The 22,917-nt window shown below is 37.5% G+C and overlaps 1 protein-coding gene across 1 annotated transcript in view; it reads left to right on the forward strand.

Annotated features, from left to right (window-relative positions):
* The window catches only part of CNTLN (centlein), a 192,433-nt gene that overhangs the window by 25,320 nt on the left and 144,196 nt on the right, over positions 1 to 22,917 (forward strand). The window contains exons 3-4 of the mRNA XM_032206274.1: positions 5,853 to 5,937; positions 22,695 to 22,829. Of these exons, the coding sequence (XP_032062165.1) occupies positions 5,853 to 5,937; positions 22,695 to 22,829 (220 nt within the window). The remainder of the gene's footprint in view (positions 1 to 5,852; positions 5,938 to 22,694; positions 22,830 to 22,917) is intronic.

The following is a 22,917-nucleotide window of genomic DNA, read 5'->3' on the forward strand; positions in this document are numbered from 1 at the left end:
TGTTTTGAAAATCTTTTTTTGTTTGTTTGTTTTTGTTTGTTTGTTTTTGCAATGATTATACTGTTTCAGAATGAGTATTCTGTTTCACACCTCATTGTGAACACCTAAACGTTTCCTTATAGTCTAATGTTTCATTTTTGACAAGTCATTAAAAATGGGCCAAACCTCAAAAATATTATCCTGTCCTGTTGTGTAATGTATAGCACAACACAGGAAAATATCATATCAGGAAAAAACTTGAGCTTAAGAATATTTTTTCAGTTTCTTCTTTTTTTAGAAAGGTAAATCTATATAATCTTTGTAACTAAATACAGCTGTGTTAAACATTTGAAATAGGTAGTACTCATGGGAAAACTGATTGGAGCTTAAAACTTGTACAAATTGACAGCCTCTCTTCACTCCATTTTTCATCCTAAAGAAGTCTGCAAATATTCTTAGCTCACATCATTATTGCTCATCAGTGGTTCTAATTAGCTAAACAGGAGTTTGTCTCAGTCATTGATCATCATCAGCTTCTTGACAGTGCCTGAATTTTTTCCCATATTCCAGTGGACCTTTTTTAATATGTTGGAAATACATAACGACTCAATTAATAAAGTCAGTTGAAGATTTTTCTACATGTTTCTTAAAAGGAGGAGGAGATGACTGCAGTTCTTAGCTAATCTCATTTTAAGGCACAACAACAGATCCAAATATGATATGCAACTTCCAGTAACGTTACCTTGAGTGTCTGTGGGGAACTGTCTTGTAATGAATATTGGAAGTCATCCTATGCCAGCAGGAGGAGCTGCTGATAAAGTTCCATGTGAGATTTCAGCTTATGCTTTAGTCTTCTGAAGACATCCGTCATGTGTGTTTGCGTTCTTAAAATTATTATTATTATTATTTTTTTCCTTTTTTTTTTTTTTTTTCTAGAGCGGCGTGTGATAACTAATGAAGCTATTTTGGGGGATATTATACAACCTGCATAATCTTGAGAATCCGGAAAAAAAACAACCCACCCCTCATAGCCAAAAAAATCCTTGAATTTACATTAGATTTTTTCCATTTACCCCAAAGGGCTGTGCTGCCATTCAGAGGGACCTCAACAGGCTGGAGGGATGGGCCAAGAGGAACCTCATTTAGATCAACAAGGGCAAGTGCAGGGTCCTGCACCTAGTGAGGAATAACTCCAAACACCACCACAGGCTGAGGGCTGACTTGCTTAAGAGCAGCTCTGCGGAGAGAGACCCGGGAATCCTGGTGGACAGCAGGCTTACCATGAGCCAGCAATGTGCCCTTGTGGCCAAGAAGGCCAACAGTGTCTTGGGGTGCATTCAGAAGGACATTGCCTGCAGGTCAAGGGAGGTGATTCTCCCTCTGGGTGGGGCTCAGCCCTGGTGAGGCCACACCTGGAGTATTGTATCCAGCTCTGGGCTCCCCAGTGCAAGAGGGACATGGAGATACTGTGGTAAGTCTAGAGGAGGGCTATGAAGATGATGAGGGGACTAGAACACCTGTCATACAAGGACAGGCCAAGAGAGCTGCCTGTTTAGCCTGGAAAAGAGAAGACTGAGGGGAGACCTCATCAATGGGTGTAAGTATCTGAGGGGAGGGTGTCAAGAGGATGGAGCTGGTCTCTTTTCAGTTTTGCCCAGAGACAGGACGAGAGGCAATGGGCACAAATTGAAGCACAGGATGTTCTGACTGAATATGAGGGGGCACTTCTGTACTGTGAGGGTGAGAGTGCTGGCACAGGTTGCCCAGAGAGGTTGTGGAGTCTTCTCTGGAGATATTCAAAATCTGCCTGGATGCCATCCTGCGCAATGTGCTCTACATGTAGGTGATCCTGCTCGGCAGGGGGGTTGGACAAGATGATCTTCAGAGGTCTCTTCCAACCTTGGCCATTCTGTGACTTATGATGATGATCATGATAGATCTTTATTTTCAAACTTTGTTCCTTCACAGATCTTTTCCAAGTATTTGGTTGAGGATCATATAAATAGATAAAATACAGAATTTAATTACAAATGTGCTTTGGACAACTGGCTCTTCTGTGCATGTGTTTACATATACTGGCATATTTTTTGCTTAAGTGACTAATAAAGGTCTGCTTTTTTTTTTTCTTCTCTCCAGTCTCACACTTTATTCTTAAAACCTCTTTGGTGCAGCCTTGTCCTAAAGTTACAGGGCTCCGTAAGTGCTTGACTACTGATAAAACACCAGAATTAGGTATGCATACTATTTTTCAGTTCTCAAGAGAAATCTGTTCACTTGCCTGGTTCTTGGTTGGTTTATTCCCTTTCTTCTCCTTCTCTCTTTAAAATGAAAAAAAACACCTGTAGAATTCTTTTGAGACTTGCTTTGAGGTATCTGCCTTGACCCATCAGGTTTACAGATCAATTAATCCATTAGAAAACAAGTTTAATAAATTTTAAAGTGATGATTGCATGGCTGAGTTAAGAGGTTAGTTAATTATCCAGTATTTGTGTTTAATTAGGCTTAGTTTTAAAAAAAGGTTGGCTCTCTGAGCAGAGGTAGTGATAAGAGGAGCTGGAAAGACAATGGCAGATTGTGGATGGTAGGTGAAGTAAGAGTGCTGAGAGCAATGGTTTAATGTAAAAATACAAAATAAAAACAGCTGAACTGAAATGGGGAGGGAAGTAAATCACTGTGGGAGCAAAGCATGGATGGGACATTTCAATCAGCAGTTGAGGTCAGGATTCCTTTGAGGACAGGAGGTAGCATTATTCAGTGGTTTGTGTGTTTTGTATTGTATCGTCCAACTCTGTGTTGGATGCATTACTATTCTAAGTATTTCATAGTAGTGACTTACTTTTTTGTTTGTTTTCTATAGCTTCTAAAGTTTTGTTTCAAGCAGAGCAGTTATATGTACATCTAATCTTAAAGTCTTGATTTTTTTTTCCTAGTTGTAACTAAGAGGTGAAGAAACTTGGAGTAACATAAATCTACAATTTAGTATGCATCACTTCATCATGGTGTATTGTCATTACAAGAGAGAGAGATCCTTCCTCCCAAAATATTTGAGTTTTGTGTACAGCAAACACTAACTTTGAAAAAGACGCCTGGTAGCTGCTAAGGGTAATTGAGTAAAGAAGCTGAATATGAGGAAGCAATGGTAGTTTTAGGCTGGAGCAAACTTTTGGCTCTTTTAAGTTGCATAATAACAGACAGTACCTATCGTGAGTGGTAGACTTGTTTCAGGAATGTGCAAACTTCTGTGATGAGCGTTAGACAAGTATCTACACTCTGAGTTTTTCTTACACTTTATTATTAAAATTACTGTAAAGATATCGTTACATTGCAAAGGTTAATAAACTTTTCAGAAATATTTTTTTTGAAACCTGATAGTTTGAATTCTGGAAATTAGTGTTGTGGTTTAACCTTGGTAGGCAGCTGAGCCCCACACAGCAGCTCACTCACCCCCCTGCAACAGTATGGGGATGAGAATCAAAAGGGTAAAAGCGAGAAAATGCATGGGTTGAGATAATGACAGTTTAGTGTGTAAAACAAAAACTGTGCAGGCAAGCAAAGCACAATAAGGAGTCCATTTACAACTTTCCAGATGCTCAGCCATTTCCTGGAAAGTAAGGCTCAATCACACAAGGTACTTGGGAAGACAAACACTGTAGCTCCAAACGTCCCCCATTCCTGTCTTTCCTCCCAGCTGTGTTACTGAGTATGACACACATGGTCAGCCTGTGCCGGCTGTCCTGACTGTGTCCTCCATCAGCTCTTGGTGCACCCCAGGCTCCTCACTGCCAGGACAGCAGGAGGAGCTGGAAAGGCCTTGGGTCTGTGTGAGCACTGCTCTGCAGCAACTAAAATATTAGTATGTTATCAACACCGTTTTGGTCAAAAATCCGTATGAAGAAAATAGCTCAATGCCACTCAAAGTCAGTGCAACTAGTTAGGCATTACTGTTAGGGTGGGTCATTTTTAATTGCATGTTGAGTATTATGAAACCTCTTTGTTCTGTTTAGTCTCTTCTGTTGTCTTTTTTTGTCACTAGATTTTTCTTCAAAAGACATCACAGTGTAACCTTTAGGAATACATGAGATAACTTCATATTTACACAGATCTCTGTAAGTACAGTCCACTTACATGTAGTTTAGTTTTATTAGGTATTCAAAGAGAAAGTATGGAACACCTTCTGTACAATATATTTCACAGCTCACATCTTCCTAGCAACATATCATAGCAACTCCTTGATGCTTGTGATAGTAAGAGATCAACCTCTTTTAGGTCAGGATCTGATACGCATTTTCCTGTTTAGTTTCTTCTGGAATACTTGTTGAATATTCATGTTTTCACTTTTCTCTCTTAATTACAGCTTCTGAATTATTTTATCTATAGAAATAGATTTATTTATGCCATACAACTACTTAATATCCTATACATTTATTTTTTCTCCAAGGTATGTGTAATTTAAATACATATCTTTTCAGGCATTTTTTCTTTATTCTTTTTTGAATGCTACAATGCATCAGTTCTGTATTTGCAGTAGGAGATCATTTACTATCACACATGAAACCTTGAAACCTTGGTTCCCAAAACCCTTGCTGTAAATTCTATACCATTTTTACTTAATTCTTTATTTACTCAAGATCAGACTAGATATTTTAAGTCATTATTTATTTAATTTATTTAAATGTATATGGTATTGAATGGCCTACAGGGACACTGGTCTTTAGCCTTTAAAATCACTCATAGGAGTAGAATATGCAGTTAATGCTGGAGAACAAAAATTGCCCATGTCTGCTCCCTGTTACATAATACTTTGTTGCTTCAATAGATTAAGCTTTTTGGACACAGATGAATATTCTTATTCACTTTTGATCAGATTTACAGAGTTAGGAATGCCACTCTTCCCTTCCTTTCTACCTCTGAAAGATTCCCATTTTGGTGGAGCAAAAGCTGCACAGATAGGATTCTTTGCTTCTAGGGATGGCTTATGTCTAGCAATAATGGAAGTTTAACTGTATAATGACAGCAGGGATGATCTGAATGAATTTCTGCTTATTTGCCACCTGTGGTGCTTGGGATACCTGAAATTGGCCATTTTTCACTATGAGAATAGTACATTTCTCGGATCATTTGTCACAGATGCATGTGACAGGAATATCTGCATCCCTACTATTAAACCATTCCTTCTCTTTTTTTTCCTGAAAGAGAAGCCAGTAAGCAAAGTAGTATTTAAAACAGTTAAAGGAACAGTATCACAATGTGATGAGGTCGTTCTACAAAGTGTTAGTGACTTATCAACTGGTTTTCTGTGAAGTGTTGTGAAGATTATTATAGCCCTGTACTTATTACCACATTGGAGAGGCTCTGCTCATTCGTTATGCAACCTTCCCAGTCTTCTTTATCTTGTAAAAATTATATATTCCATCCATGTGTAAGATAGTAAATGGTAAAATTGTCATCTATGATATTCAGAAAAAAGGTTGTTTCAGACAGAAATGCTGTGTAGTCCAGAGAAGGACTTCACAAGTCCAAACAGCTTTGTGCGTCTCTTTTACCAAGAAGGGAAAAGCATTTTGTTCAGTCTGTATACAAGTGTACTTTATGCAGCTGGGGAGGAATGAGACAGATAATTTTAGCTATTTAAAAATGTATTTTAAGACCTTTTGCTTCAGTTTCTTTTAGAACAAAGTTGTGTTAGCTGTTTACAGATGTAATTTGCTGTCACTTGCCATATGCTCCCTGATTAATTCTGCAAGGCCTGTCAGTTTCAGATAATTTAATTTTCTGTGCTTTAAAATGACATTCATTATCAGGACATGAAAAATTCAAATGATTAACTGCAAATTATGACTAATAAAGTGTCTATTTTTTTTGTTTGTTTCCAGAGAAAAGCAGAAAGCTGAAGTCAAGGACAGAAAGGTATTAGAGATTTTGCAAGCCAAAGACAGCAAAATAGAAACCCTAGAACAGGTTCGTATTATATTTAAATAGAGCAGTCAATAAACTTTTATCATTGACATCAAATTTATATTTCTTGAGATGCAAAAATATTTTGTTGCGTCTTAAGGTGAAAGTCACAGGTGATTCAGAAATTATAGCCTTCTGGTAAAGTGTCAATTAAACTCAGAAAAGTTGTTCAGACAGTTGACCGGTTACTTAAGAAGTTCCTCTGAGTTTAGATGAAACTTCTTCTGGAAAGTTTTAGTAAATTGGTGCCTAATTTTACTTCACAGAATGATCCAAATTTGGATTTTAATCTAATAGAGTTCTGACTACGTTTTGGATGTAATATGCTTTTGGTTGGACAGATTTTTCTATTCTGACAAGTGCTTTAAGCAAAAATAAAACATTTCTGGAGTAATGAGGACTAACCATTTAGTATACTAAAAGCAATACAGCTAAGTATTTTAGTGTTACTAACATATAGCAGTATTAAGCTAACTGTTACCATAAACTGTATGACAATATTGGCAAATCTGAAGTGACATACATAAATGAAACGTCTGTCATATATGTTCTTTACTGAACTGCTTGTTCAAAATAAAAATGAGTACAGTGTATCAGCACAAAATTAAGTGAAAAACATGTAGGGAAACAAGCTGTCAGTGAAATTGAGGAAATGAGCTCATTTCTAAAAACTAAATTAATTATTTGAAAAATAATCAAAGCTGTTGAATTCCTCACAGGATTTGAAGTATTATACTTATGTAACCAATACTTACAAGCACTAAGAAGAAGCAGAACACCTTTCTTTTCCTCATGAATCTCAAATGACTTCCTTCTCAAAACTATGAGGAAAAGAGAGTTTGCTTTTCGTTACTAAGAATGTTAATAAGGAAAAAATCATGATTAAACCAAGTGTAATTTGGGGGGAGAGAAAGAGAATTATAATTACAGATAACAGCTGATACCATAAGCACAGACAACAGTCTAGAGTTTGTTTTCAGCTGCCTAAGTCCATCCATTCCTGGGGATAAAAGGCTCGCTGATAAATGTAGTTGTTTTTATAGAATCATAGATGGGGTGAGGTAGGAAGGGGCTTCTGGAGGTCATCTGGCCCCAAATCCCCTATTCAAGCAGGAGCAACTTACCCAGGACCATGTCCACATGGCTTTTGCCTATCTGCAAGGAAGAAGGCTCCACAGCTTCTCTGGGCAACCTGTGCCAGTGTATGGTCACCCTCACAGTGGAAAAGTGCTTCCAGATTGTGAACATCAGGACAGAATCTCCTGTGCTTCTCTTTGTGCCCACTGCCTCCAGTCCCGGGACTGGGCACCACAAAAAGGAGCCTGGCTCTGTCCTGTCTGCACCCTCCCTTCAGGTATTTATCGGCAGTGATGAGATCCCCCCCACGCCAAGCCTTCTCTTCTCCAGGCTGAAGACTCCCAGCTCTCCCAGCCTTTCCTTGTGTGAGATCAGCTCCACTCCAATGATCACTGTTGTTGCTCTTTGTTGGACTCTCTCTGATAGCTCCAGGCCTCTCTTGTGCTGGGGAGACCAGAACTGGACCCAGTGCTCCAGGTATAGCGTAACCAGTACTGAACCAAGGGAAAGGATCACCTCCCTTCATGTGCTGACTGTACTTCCCCTCATGCAGATGAGGATACCCTTCACCATTTTTGCCACACGGACACGTTGCTGGCTCATGGCCTGGTTGGTTTCCAACAGGATTCCCATGTCCCTTTCTGCAGAGCTGTTTCCAGCTGGGTATGTGCTGGTGCCTGGGGCAGCTGTTCTGCAGACAAAGGACTCTGCACTTCTTCCCCTTGTTGAACGTCATGAGGTTCCTGGCAGACATTTCTCAAGCTTGTCCAAGTTCCTCTGGATGGCAGCATGACACTCTGGTTTATCAATCAGTGCTGCAAGGTTTTTGTTGTCAGCAATATTAGGGCAGCAATATCTGCCCCTTCAGCCAGATCGTTAACAAAATTTCTCCCGATTCTCACAGAATCACAGAATCACAGAATTTCTAGGTTGGAAGAGACCTCAAGATCATCGAGTCCAACCTCTGACCTAATGCTAGCAGTCCCCACTAAACCATATCCCTCTGATTGCCTAGACCCTAGGATCTTTCTTATTTGAAAGAGGTAACTTCTATAGTCAGTGGAATAAACTAGTTTCCAGAGTTTACCTGCTTTGGATTTGTTCAAAAACTGATACACCTGCTGCCTGACAAGAAACACCACTGAGGTGTGATTCTTCATCCTTTTATTTCGTATTAGAGCAGTGGTTAGAGTTTCTGTGGTTTTAGTTCCTCAATGGCTGTAGATGTGATTCATAATGCATCTGGTGCTTACATGTACATCGAAGTTATTAAGCAGCAATTCGTGACTGTTGCTGCATTTTTACCCTATCCTTAGTTGAAAGAAAAAAAAAAAAAAACTGTGTAAGATGCTTGTAAGGATTTGTGTGCAGTAATGTGCTTTTAAGAAAGACTGCCTGCTGTGCTAGCTTTTGAACCTGTAGCATGCATCTCCATGAGATTGCTATCTGTGGTTTCAGATCAATTTTGGAAGCTGAAATTGATATTGATCAGAAATCTGAAATTGATTGTGTGCATTGAAGTTACTATCTGCAAGTGGAGAGAGACTGGAAATGTAACTAGTACCAAGGAAAAGAGGCAACCAAGGAAAGGATGGCTTGGCAACATGATGGGAAGAATCAGCTGATGAGTAGAACAGAAGCTGCTTTTTCTGTGATAGTGCCTGCTGAAACACATGTTTCAATTGAGCCATTTCGTGTAGTTTCCAATACTGTAGTATTGACTCATGGAGTGGATTGTGAAGGGCACTGGTTGGTGTCAAAGGCCAGTGCTGTGTATTAAAGCTGTATACAACACCGGTAGCATTCTGGTCTTACCTCATCCGTTTCCTAGGATGCCACCAGATTGCAAGAAAGGGGGATTGTTTTCTGAGTTTGTAGAGTGTTCATGGTGGTTTGGACCCAAAGGGTAATCGAAGACTTGAGCTGGGATAGAGAACAATATAGTGGGGAGCATTCTCATTTATTTTGTCTTTCTGTATTTGCTCATTCTTTGTTTATTTAAGGAGAAATGACATTATTTGTGTAATTAACATACCAATGTATTGTTTATGAAAGTGTCAGCTTTGGCAGTAATAACACTGGAAGTTCTGTTCTATAAAGTATAGAAAACAACAGTTCAACCCTGCATATTGCAGTCTACCAATCTGTTATGTCTGGGAAGGTGGGATTATCCAGTCTTTTTTTTTTCTGTTGTTTTCCCTTCCTTTTCATGCATCACATTGGGATATCAATTACAATAACATTTGTCACAAGGGTATGTATTTACTAGGAATTTGAGTGGCCACTGATCAGCTGATGGTACAAATCCATGCTGCAAATGGGAAAAAAAAAGCAAATAAACTTGTTCAACATGTGAGCTGATGTTGCTGCCAGAAATAGCAACAAAACCCTAGAATGAAATTCTCCTTCTCTTGTATTCTGCTTAGACATTGTCCTGACATGCCGAAGAGCCCATTTAAAATGACCATAAATAGGAAATCTTATTGCCCACACTGTAGGTGAGATGCCTATAGTTACTTAATACTGAGAGCTAAATTAGCTTTATTTGTACTGAGATGTTTCAGCTGGCTGAAGACATTCCTTTTTTTAGGATGTTACAGAAAATCTACTAAAATAATTAATTAATTAAATGTGAGTACAGTCTTTAATCAATTTTGTTTAATCGAGGAAAAAATTACTCCAATATTCATAAGAACAGAACTCATGGTTTTAAGTGTAAAAATGTATGTAAGTTTGTTTTTGCAAAATTTCTGCTGTCTGATAACTTCTCTGTGAGAAGAGAGCACATCCATCGACCTTTTGTGTGCATTAGCATCATTCAGTCTGATGTGCACCTTTGCTAAATTAAAATGGTGTAATATTAGATTTAGATAAATGTATGACTGTTTATTTCTTGTAATGAGTTTATTGTGTAGCTACTTGTTTTTTCAACATTTTAAATGTTATGTGAAGCACTTGTGTACCTTTTGAAGGTCCAAATAATATCGTATTTATTGAAGTACTTATTAATTGGTAGTATTTTCATCTATTACTGCACATAACTCTGAAACAAAACATGCCATGTTTGAGCTTTCCATATTATTTTTCCCTTTATTCCTCCTCCTCTTATTACTGTCTTTGTAACTCATTGATCACTCTTGGTAGTCACACCTGTGCCATACCTGGTGTTTTGTGTATCAATTATTCTAAATGCTGTGTGGTAAAAATCTCACACCTTTGAGGGTGATGGCTAAATTGCTATACCTGTCTTATTGATGACATTTTTATTTTGTATGACTAATAGCATTAAGTCATACAATCAGAATCATTTAGAATGGAAAAAATCTTCAAGATCATCACCTACCAAGTCCCTTCACTAACTCATGCCCATTAGTGCCATAGAATCATAAGTCACTGTTTCAAAACTCTTTCCTCAGTAGTGTTGCATCCTTGCCATGTATGCGTAGTTTCTCTGTGTGTTTCAAGGAAAAGAATGTGTAACTACTCTACTGCCTTTATGTGGATACAGCACTTTCCTACAGTTATGATTATTGTTATTCTGAAGACTGATTGCTGCAGGTATCTTTTTCATTCTCCTTTTTTCTTTGAAAACATTTTTTCCTGGTGTACTTAATGTATAATGTTTGTATGTCTCAAATATATCACTGCTGCTGTCTCCAATGTCTTTCTCCCCGCCCCCTCCTTCTGTTAAAATAAGGTGAGGTTTTGCAATAATACATTCAAATTTGTGACTTTTAAACTATTAGTTTAGAGGATAGTGTGGGAGCAGGAAATTCAGTCTTTCGCCATGCATGCAATAGATTAAAATATCTTCACTTGTTTTCCTTAGAAGATGAAATTAAAGATGAGCAAAAGTAGCAGTAAACCTTTTTTGTCTTTACAACATTGTTAATTAATTAGGTTTCAATTCTGATCTGGTGGAACTAAAGCTAATCTTTTTGTCCTAGACCTTGTAAGGTTTCAAACCTTATCAACCGATTATACTCTAGAGGGGTTAAAATAGTACTAGCTTGCCTCATTATCTGCACTTGAAAATCTTCAGCTTGCTGTGCAAATCTGTATTAAAGCCCCTTTAATGGGTCCAATTGAAAGAAGCATAATTCTACCTTTAAGCATTAATTAACGCTAATAATTTTTTCTTAACTTTTGTACTTTCACCTGACTGTATTTTTCTTTGTAATAAAATGCTGTTATTAAATTAAGACAAATGTATACACACACATTATTGCCATCTTAACATTTTATTTCCAGTAGCAGATAACCTTGATTATTCTTGTGTAATGAGGGACATGAGAATAATTTCAGTAATAGGGAGTTTAGCTGAATGTGTCAGTGGTGATGAGATTATGTGGAGTTTGTAAACTCTTGCAAAAAAAGTTTCTCCAGTGAATGAGATTTATATTTATAGATAATGCAAGTGAACAATATCTGAGGACACAGACATTTTTTTCTTCAAACAGGTTTTTTAACTCAAGTTGTACCTTGGAAAATATTTCATCATTCAATGCTGGAACCCATTTGTTAGATGCAGCCCTTTCAGACTTCACTGGTGAATTATCATGTGTCTTTTTTACTGCTTGCCAACTTCTAGTTAGCATTCTCATAAAATTAAGGGAAAGAAATCTCGTTAAGGAACTGGCCTGCGTGAGAAAGACAAGAAGGAAAATATAATTCAAATAGTTGAATGTTGCTGATTTTGTTTTATTGATACAAGTCTACCTGAGGTAGGCAGTGTGATGACTATGGCTAATACCTGTGGGCTTGTTTGTCTGAAGAAATTAATAAGCAGTAAATTACAGTGTGCCTTTACAGCTCATTAGTACTTTTGTGTGAATTCCCAACAGGAATGCTTTCTCTGCAAGTTGAAAACGTGTTTCTGTGTGCTAGCTTACTCAGTTTTGAGGAAAGAGTTCTCCCACTTAATCTACCAGACAGCAGCTATATTGGGTGATGGTACAGGTATGCTATAAAGCCACACTTGATTTTCATTAATTTACCTGAGTGGCCAAGCCTGAAGTTGTCTAAAGCTTCTGGATCTTTATTACTCTGCCTTCCTGTTCTAAGTTGTGTTTTTAGCCTGAAATGACAGCTGCACTCAGATTAGACAGGAAAAAAGTACAGTGAATGAAGAAAAGTGATGTTAATTGTCCTGTGCCAGTTCTACCGGTGTGAAATGCTTGATTCTTGTGTTAGCAGAGCTCAATATAAGTCTGGAAAGGAGTAAAAGAGATTTTTCTGTGGGCCTCATCTTTATGATGCTGTTTGTCCTGTAGGAGCTTGGGGTGTAGTGTGAGAATTTCCTGTCCAATTCAGGTAAAAACAATTAAGTAGCCAATCAGAGAAATGATGGGATAGCCTTTTTTCTACAGATTAAAATGGTTTCTAAAGTAATTGGAAACTGTTTATACTGTAGAAGAAATTGACTTCTTAGCTGTTTAGTGTATTATGTTTGTTTTAGTGAAACATTTTTTTTTTCAATTGTAAAATCAGTATAGTGAGTGGGTGAAGCTGGATTTTATTCCTCCCTCTAAGAACAGTGTTGATGAGGAATCTTTTCATATATCATGGCTTCTTACTTGAATACAGGCAGATTTGCTCACATTCAAGAAAACCCCTGTTCCTTAAGGACAGGGTAGCAGAAGGCAGCGTGCCCTTTGAGTTGAAGTACTGCCCATATGAATCTGCTGACCACACATAGGAGGGAGCTTATCAGAAAAGTTGATCATAGCAACAGCTGTTCTTTATTTACTATACCTGATCTGGCAATGTTGATGTATGTGAGTGTAATGAAATACTGCTGTGTCAGGAGTAAATGCTTGTAGGTGTCCTTTCCTGCAGATCTCATAGTCATACACAGTTTCAAAGACAGAGGCTATTTTGCTCTGAGGACCTTGTGCAGCCCTTGCAGAGGATGCCAATGTAGAAAAAATACCCAGTTCCATCAAGATCATGCTCTGCAATGAAGAGAAAAAAAATTCAGCAAATTATTGGTTTTCATTTGGAAATAGTGGGCTCAATAAGGGGTAAGGAGATATTTTGGATTTTCTGCTGCCTGATCCAGAGGGCTGGGCTGCTGCTTTGCATCATTTCAAATATATATATCTGCTAAGGAGAGGTGGAGTAGAGAATGTGTCAATGTGTTTTGTGATCTGGGGGTCGGCCTCTTCTCACAGATTACTGGACTAGAGGGAATGGTCTCAAGTTGTGCCAGGGCAGGCTTAGGTTAGAAATTAGGAGAAATTTCTTCTCAGAAAGAGTGGTCAGGCATTGGAACAGGCTGCTCAGGAAGGTGGTGGAGTCACTGCCCCTGGGGGTGTTCAGGGGGAGGTTGGATGTGGTGCTCAGGGACGTGTTGATATTGGTGGTAGGGGGATGGTTGGACCAGATGATCTTGGAGGTCTTATCCAACCTTAATGATTCTGTGATTCATTGTGCTGCTTTACAGAACAGTTTTTACAGGTCCCATAGAAAATCCAGTCTGACCTGATGCTGAGAACAACTAGACAAAAGAGGAAGGGGGATTTATTCAGAGCAGCTGATGGTTAAGGTGATGTTAGAGCTGTGGCAAGATTGTCAGTATCGATTATATTGTCAGTGTTAGTTATCCTGAGAGCTGTCATATCCTCATTAGAGGAAAATGGCCCATTAATCTTTAAATCTAGCAGATGCATTACTGCAATGCATGCTATACTGGGAGAGATGCTGGTTTTAGTGTGAAGCTACAGCTTTTCTTTTCAGCAGTGCCGCTTCATTTCCAAACTAGAGGTGTTTTCTTGTGAAAAGGTTCCCCTTCTAGGGCAGGGAGCTTGTGCGTATGTTGTTTCAGATATGGCAAATCTATTGCACCCATGCCAGAAACAGTATTTGGCTCCCACCGTCAATACAAAACCAGCTGCTGGCAATGCTTACCTTATGACTCTGCAGCAGAAGGAGCAGGCAGAAGTGATGCATGAGATTGTAGGAGATGGTAAGAAGTGAAAGAAATTGTGTAACCTTGTTTTAATGAACAAGATAAGGAAAGTGCTATGAAGTAGTTGTAAAGAGCAGCTCAAATGGAACACAATGGCGCATGTCATAAAGTTTTGTCATTGCTGTCATCTGCTTAGCAGATTTTTGGCTAGAATTTGTTCTTTTGCTGCTAGAGAAAGCAAGACGCTAGAGTTGCAAAACTACATGATGTCGCTACATGAAGTCCCAGTGTATTTCCACCACATGTTGAAATACTGAGAAATTCTGTTGGGTGGTATAATTAAGATAGCAAAATTTGCTGAAGATACCCAATTAATCACATCAGACAAGTCTAAAGAGCACAATGGGGAACATAGTGTTCATAATGGATTATACTGTTTGACCCTTACTTAATCTATGGGTCAGGAGAGAATTCAGGTGCAAGACCAACTACTGTCAGAAGAGCAAGAATATATTCTCCACCTGCAAAATGTCATCAGCTGCTTATATTTCTGATCTGCTTCTCTGTAGAGCCATTTCACCTGATACTCTTAGAACAAAAACAAAACCAACCTTCTTTACAGGATCTTTACTTTCTTTTCTTCCTCCTGGAAAAAAAAAAAAAAGACCCACCTTGTTTCTTTAATACATAAACAGTAGGTAAACACATCTGAATGGACAGTGTTTTGAGCATTTTTTTTTTTGTATACATCTCTAGGTTATGTTTATTTCATGTCTATTATTGATAGAAGTTCTGATATTCTCGTTAATGTTGGGAATGGATTTCCTGATGTCTTCTGGCAGCATCATTCTTCTTTTTATTAGGTAAATCCTTTTAAATTGTTTCTTCTTGGGGAGTCCTGGAGCATGGGATGGGATAAAGAAGAACAAACAAACTTATGGTGCTATGAAAATCAAGTGGACTCCTGCACTTCAGTTCCCCTCTCCTTGCTGTTTTTTTTGTTAAAGATTGTTATAGCTTAAGGGCAAACATGAAAAGCAGGCATTAATAGTGAGATATGTACTCATAATACTGTTGCACAAGTTACATTTTTATCCATTATACACAGTTGTTTTTTTACCTTGTTTTTTTCTGTCCTTCTTAGAAGTCAAGTTCTAAGTTGAATAGGTGTTTGTGAATGAAAGCATCATGTTACTGTAGAATCAGGTAGCACTGTCAGCATTTTACTTTTGGAGCTGTATGGATTTAAAAATAATTGCATTTTGTATCATAACTGGCTAGCGTCATTTTGACTATGAAAGGACAGTATACAGATTGCTAAGTGCAGCTGATGACTTCTATAACATATGGCTACCTTTTCATGAATTATTTACATAGAACTTCTGCTCATCCTACATCTGAAAATAATTAAAGGATCTAATGAATAGTCATGAGATGAAAGTGGATTTCTTTTGTTTGTTTTTTTTTTTTCTTCCGTGCTCTTTCTGTGGGAGAGCTGTATCTGAATGTGACTGGGAATATTACTTGTTAATTGTGCTTCTGAGTGTTCAAGTTTAGAACAATGAAGTTCAAAAAATATAAAGAGAAATTTGAGAAAACAAGGAAAGATGTGAAGTGTTGACAGTACTTTTTTAATGGCACCTAGTTAATTTGCAGTTCCTGCCAGAAGAAAGGAAAGTTGGAAACAAGGGGAGAAAGTTAGGACTGTGGTAAGCTGATCTCAGGTACGTGGTGACAAAAGGGTGGTGACAATGGTGATTTGATGACAATACATGTGTAAAAGTTGAAGGAGAAATTTTGAAGAGAGGCATTTTAAAAGGGAGAATAATAAATTTGTGCTTACTTGAGTTGTAATAAAATAATGTAAATTAATTAGTAAATTCATTTTGTTTAAGGTCTTGGTATTTCATAAAAAGTCATTGTTTAGGAGTTCCTCATCAGTTCCAGTTACCACTCTTACCTACATTTTATGAACCTGCATAGAAGCACGTAAGGAGTACTGATAGTAATCTGGTAACATTTTACACTGCAGTACTGTGAATAATCTTCCTCCACTCCAAAATGTGGAAACACTTATGTAGTAATAGTATGTACAACTCTTGTTTCGTAGTCCTTTCTGCATGCTTTTTATGTAGTGATTAAAAATATTTCACTGAAGTTCAATGAGGATATCTATAAGAACATCAAACAGTCTATTACTCTTGGTCATTGTATATACTGATACTCTTTTTGAAAACAGACTCCTAGCGTTATTATGTCACTTTCACTGTCTTGCATAAGGTAGTATACTGTCTAAATTCAGGCTGGATAAAAATGAATTTCAGTTTAAAAATCTATATTTTTGCTTATGTGTTCACAATAAATATGACGGAAAATTGTACCAAGATACTGACATGACTCTGATGTGCTTTTTTACAGAGCTAGGAGAAAAAAAACTTTTTCCCTTTATATTCTGATGTGCAGCTTAGCATGTGATTTTACTTCCCTTGCTGATTGACATTAAAGTATTTAAAACAGAAGTAGTTATTTCCAGTAAATAACTGGATATTGTTAAGGAAAAATAAACAAACAAACAACAACAACAACAAAACAAACAAAAAGCAACAACAACAAAAAACACCTGTATTGTGTTGTAGCTAAAGAGGTACCATGAGAAAAAGTAAAAATGAATTCTGGAACAACAGTCCTCTTGAACATCAGAAGATGTGCTCCAACAGCTCACGGTATTTCTTTCTTTGTATGTACTGTTGCCTGGAGCATTCTGGGTGCTAACAGTATATAAGGGATATTCTTTGATTCTTCTCAGTGAAGCAAAAGGGTATCAGCAGATTCCTTTGTTTTTTCTTAGAGTGAATTCACTTGTAGAATACAGTTTTATTTTGTGTATTTGGAAGCTTGTCTATGGAAAAATCTTTGCAAGTGTACTCTAGTTGTCTTAGTTATATACATTTTTTATAGTTCTTGGGCAGGAGGCTGTCAACAGCCTATTGAATGTTGCTTTTGTCCTGTTGTATTCAAACAAGCACAATTGCAGTCAATGCAGAATTTTAAGATTGTTCTTGTGTAGCATTAACCTGTCTTTTATGCTATCTAGACAAAAACAGTAGATACTGTGGGAATAGATGAATTCCTGATGAGTGTTTTTATCTGGTGAAGTCTGTCAAAATAACCTCATGTGGGAGGTTGCCCCATGTGTTTGATCACACTTTCTTCTTTTTTTTTTCCTGCTGTTTCACTTGCCTACCAGAATAGGATAGTCTTTTAGGAACACTGATTGTTTTCTCTGCTTCAAGAAATCAGTCTTTACTCTATTATTCTTATTATACAAAGTAATTCATGGGTTGAGGAAATAAAGAGCAAAAATAGCTGCCCAGGCAAAGGCAGATGATAATTTACTTAATTGTCTGTATCTTAGAAACTCTTCTTTATGACCCTTATTTCATGGCTCCTAAGTCATATTCCTGTGTTCCCCCCCCCCGGTTCTTTATAAGCCTGTGAAGTGAACAGATATGAGAATAAAAGTTCATTCTCTTTAGAGGAAAAGAGCATACAAGATGGTACCCAGGTAATATGCTTTGAAACATAACAGGAGTTTTTTCATGCAGATATAGCTTACCTAAATCATGTTTCACTACTGCTGCAATAGTTGACTTTGTAGACCATTCAGATGAGTTTGCTTCATGATGATTGATATGATGTAGTTGTCTTTTGTTTGATTTAAAGTCTTATGTGGGTCGGTTGTGGGGATAAGTAATTAATGTGCTAGTCTGATTCAGGATGATATGTGACTATGCTGCAAAGTATGCAAAGTAAGTAGTTTATTTGAGTTTAAAATTCCATCCCAACAATATTGAACAAACATTTTAAGCAGCTCGTTGCACTTTTGTTGTATCTATGTGCCTCCATTATTCTTCAAACTTCTGTAAAACATCGTGTTCCTGACATGACCCAAAGATCTTTCTGATTTTGCTTTACAAATGTATGTTTTACATAAAAGTTTAATGTATGCTTTATAAATGCGTGTGTGCGTATATTTCCAGTCACTAGTGGCGTTCCCCAGGGCTCGGTGCTGGGGCCGGTCCTCTTTAATATCTTCATCGATGATCTGGATGAGGGCATTGAGTGCACCCTCAGTAAGTTCGCAGATGACACCAAGTTAGGTGCGTGTGTCAATCTGCTCGAGGGTAGGAAGGCTCTGCAGGAGGATCTGGATAGGCTGCACCGATGGGCTGAGGTCAACTGTATGAAGTTCAACAAGGCCAAGTGCCGGGTCCTGCACCTGGGGCGCAATAACCCCAAGCAGAGCTACAGGCTGGGAGATGAGTGGTTGGAGAGCTGCCAGGCAGAGAAGGACCTGGGAGTGATGGTGGATAGTCGGCTGAATATGAGCCAGCAGTGTGCTCAGGTGGCCAAGAAGGCCAACGGCATCCTGGCTTCTATCAGGAACAGCGTGACCAGCAGGGCTAGGGAGGTGATCGTCCCCCTGTACTCAGCTCTGGTGAGGCCGCACCTGGAGTACTGTGTTCAGTTTTGGGCCCCTTGCTACAAGAAGGACATGGAGGTGCTTGAGCGGGTGCAGAGAAGGGCGACGAAGCTGGTGAGGGGCCTGGAGAACAAGTCCTACGAGGAGTGGCTGAGGGAGCTGGGCTTGTTCAGCCTGGAGAAGAGGAGGCTCAGGGGCAACCTTATTGCTCTTTATAAGTGCATTAAAGGAGGCTGTAGTGAGGTGGGGGTTGGTCTGTTCTCCCACATGCCTGGTGACAGGACGAGGGGGAATGGCCTGAAGTTGCACCAGGGGAGATTTAGGTTGGATATTAGGAAGAACTTCTTTACTGAGATGGTTGTGAGGCATTGGAATGGGCTGCCCAGGGAAGTGGTGGAGTCAGCATCCCTGGAGGTCTTTAAAAGACGTTTAGGTGTTGAACTTAGCAATATGGTTTAGTGGAGGACTTGTTAGTGTTAGGTCAGAGTTTGGACTCAATGATCTTGAGGTCTCTTCCAACCTAGAAATTCTGTGATATATATGTATGTGTGTGTGTGTATATATATATATATATATATATACATACACACGTATCCATACTTTTTCAGCATGGCGTAGCTTGTGTGCTCAATTGGATGCCTTAAAGAGCTGGAGCTGAACTTTGAGATTCTTTATGTGAATATTTGTGAATCTTGAACTCCATTAGAGCCAACAGACTCTTTTGGATAGGTAGAATTTCTAGGGGAGTTCTTTCAATGTTGACTTTGTCTTGATAAACGTTAAACAAGCAGCAATGAGCTAGAAGGATGACTCAGAGGAGCCACTTACTCAAAGTCTGTGAGGACTGGGGGATTGAGAGGATGGCAAACGAAGTAATGCTTTCCATGGTAATATGGAATTGTGTTTTAAAAGATGCAACTTAATCATTATCTGCCAACAATGACTTGTTTCTGTAACTGTAATATGTCTGAAGAACAAATATTTTGTTTTTTGAATAGTTAAGTCGTGTCTAGTAGGTTCAAAGTATGCAAGAGAGGAGTCCTTGGTAAAGATGAGTTTTCTCTATTTCCCCGTTCCTTCCATAATATCTACTGAATGCATGTTGTCATCCTGACAGTATATACAACCTTGCAAGGACCAAAATGCAAATGTTCTTACCAAAAAAGACAGGGATTTAAAAATAAAAAGAAAGCAAATAAACAACAGAAAAAAAAAAAAAAAAAAAAAAGAACTGGTGGGGTGTTTGGGTTTGTCCTACGTAGTTATGCAAAAATATTTCTAAGCAAACGAGAAAAATGCATAGACTGATTTTTCAGCAGATTGCCTTTCTAATATACTTTTAACTACACACATATGTACATATATGAAGTGTGAGCAGGCATATATATAAACAGACATATAAAAATGAAATCTAAAATATTGTGTGCACTCTTCTAAACTTGCTGATAGTACTTTAACAATTTGAACATCATGAAGTTAGCGTAGCATATTCACACTCAATTTATGAATAAGTTGTAGTGTCCTGAATAACAAATTACCTGGGCTAAAAAGGTTTATGCACTGTGGTATGATTCTGAGAAAAGTTTCATATAAATTTCTGAATCTGAAATTCGGGTTTAGTTTTATTTTGGAAGAAATGGAAGAATGGTTATGAATCTATAATCTTAGGAAAACTTTAACTAGAGTGTTTTTGTTTAAAGTGCCAATGCTGTAGAATGAGTCTCTGTAGGGGAGTTAGTTATATTATAAAAATAAATAACTGCACTAGAGGTTCAAGATTAAATTACCAATTAAATACTGTTTTAAATACAAGCTGGTTCAGTATCTTCACAGTTGAGTCTTTACATGACAGAACTGTTTGTAAAAAGGTGTATTAATGAAATCCTCTGGGTATTTTTTTGTCTGGTTGGTTGGTTGGTTTGAATTAATGACATGTGAGGAAAAATTCCAAGACATGAGAGTATGAGGTTTCTGTATTTTCTTTCACTTTTCTTTTGATTTTACTCTCATTTTTCTATTCTCTTTAATTCATGTTCATATTCTTTTCCACCTTTTTAAAAAAAGCTCTGTTAGAAAGTCTGTCATTTTGTATATTCTACTATGGCTGCTACCTACCACAAGATAGGTGTGTTGTTTTTTCCTTTTTTTTCCCCTCCTTGATAAACTAAAAATTTCATTGTGGAAAAGTAAAATACCCCTCATGCCTCCCTACACTATTTATTTGACATTATCTGTTCATGGTTGCTTGTTTTTGGTATTTGCTACAGAGGTTAGCTGTATTCCATTCTCTTTCTCATTATTCTCAAACTGCTTTTTAGGGTTTGTTCTTGCTTGGAAATATTTTCTTATCCGTAGTGTGGTATGTTTCATTTTGTAAAAAACATCACCAAATTTAGAGTAAATTAGAATAGGGATAAATTAATTGCTACATTTGTGCGAATGATATGTAGAAGATTTGAGGCTGATGGTAGGAGGAAAAGTAGAAAACAAAAGTATCTGCAAGAAAAGTGAGGATGTGTTGTGTAGAAAAAGGGAAGAAGTCTATAGAAGATAAGCAGATATGCAAAGTAATTCAGAAGAAGTTAAAACAAAGGTCTCTGTTAAGTAAAAGATGAAACAGCAAGGCAAAATACAATCCATAAAAAGAAATGAAGTGATACATTAAATGACTAAGTATTTTGCTAAATGCATGGACTAATTTCACAGCCTTCAAATATATTTTGCTGGAGCCTTTCTGTCACTGTAGTTTGCAAGTGACTTAAGTGATAATTGGCAAAGAAATAATTCCTACCAGCCTTAGTCTTAAAATCAAATATGTGAAATGAGTTTTTTTTTAATTTTTATTTTTTTTATGTTTTTACTCCAGTAATACTGAAAAGGGTGTTTTACTGGGTATTAAGAGTTTTGAAATGTTGTAACATAATGCATAAGACAGAGAAAAACATTCATATCTTGAGGAGACGCTGGTTTTCAGACCAGTACTCAAACTCTGAAAATTAACCTATCCTTCTGTGAGGATTGCATTGTGGACGTATTGCTGTTGGGGTACAGGTGCTCTGGATACCAACGCACAGATACTTCAAACATGCTGAGCAAGTGATGCCTACCCCTGCACAGCTTGCTTGTATCCATGACTGCTGGCTATACTATGCATGTTTTTTTTGTTGTAGGTGAATTATTTCAGTGGTCAGTGGTGACATACGTACTGTTTACCCTGTTATGTGTAGGTTTAAAATCATTGATTGCTGGTTAGAATTTCAACTGCATTGTTCTATGTATGCTTTTGTTCTCAGCATGTTTTTGTTCTTTTTCATGTCTGACATAAACATGAATCAGAATTTACCATTTGGAGTTTACAAACCTTTGTGTGTGTTACCAGCAGTATTTTGGAATAATACTTTTGTTGATCATTTTATGTGTTTCTGAGCATGTTTATTTACTTTGGATGTTAAGGGCAAAGCAGTTGCATTTTTGTCCTCAAACAAAAGTTTCTTCTATTTCATAATACAGCTACAGTGTTCATGCTAGGAAAATGTAATAGATAAATGCTGTTCTGGTTTATGGCGAGGGACAAAGCAATACGTGAAATTAAACCAGACTCCTGAAGAAAAATGCAAAGTGCAAATACACATTAAAGACTGAGGATGCTTTAATATGAATATCTTAAAAATAGAATGAAAAAATCTAGCATAGAAACTTGAAGTTTTGTTGTTGTTGTTTTTTTAATGGCCATGAGTTTCTGTTATGTGCATCACATAAAACTGTTGCCTATGCTTAGTGGAGTTGTCTTCCTTGCTTTGAGCTGCAAATTCAGTTAGATTTAATTCTTTTCATGCAGATACTATCTATCATAATCTGGCTTCCTCACTTAATAAATGCTTTTCATTATCATCATGAATTTTGGAGAGTTCTCAACTATTTTTTTGGGCTAGATTTTTGGTACATTGAAAGGGCAAATGAAAAAGTACTTTAATGTATTCTTAATTCTCAACCACAAATATCATTTCTACAAATGGCTGTTTTTTTGTCTAATCTTGACTGAACAATTTCTGTTTGGTTCTACACTTATGGGCTTTTTTGTTCAGTTGCAGCAAGCTATTCAGTTCCACATTTACATTACTGTGTCTAATGGTGATGCTGTTTTGGGTATGAGTAAAGTAGTAACTAAATGAAAAGAATACTGAAAAACTACATATAATAGATCGTTACACGACATAGGTCAAAATGGTTTCAGCACATGCAAGTTCTTTTACAATTGCTTCTTGTCTAACAGATTTATTTTTCTAATAGAGACTCTCAGGACAGCAGCAAGAGATAAACAACTTAATACAGAGAAAAATTGCTGTGGATGAAGAAAATGCCCTTTTGAAGAATGAATTCAGTAACTTGAACCAGAAATTTAAAGATAAAAGTGAAGAACTTAAGGTATATTGACTTGTACATAGTTTTATAAGACTGTAGCTTTGAAGTAGTTCTTTAAGCAGTGTCAGCCTTTGTGGCACAGAAAGTGACA

The sequence above is a fragment of the Aythya fuligula genome, chromosome Z (genome assembly GCF_009819795.1).
Source record: "Aythya fuligula isolate bAytFul2 chromosome Z, bAytFul2.pri, whole genome shotgun sequence".
Classification (NCBI taxonomy): Eukaryota; Metazoa; Chordata; class Aves; order Anseriformes; family Anatidae; genus Aythya; species Aythya fuligula.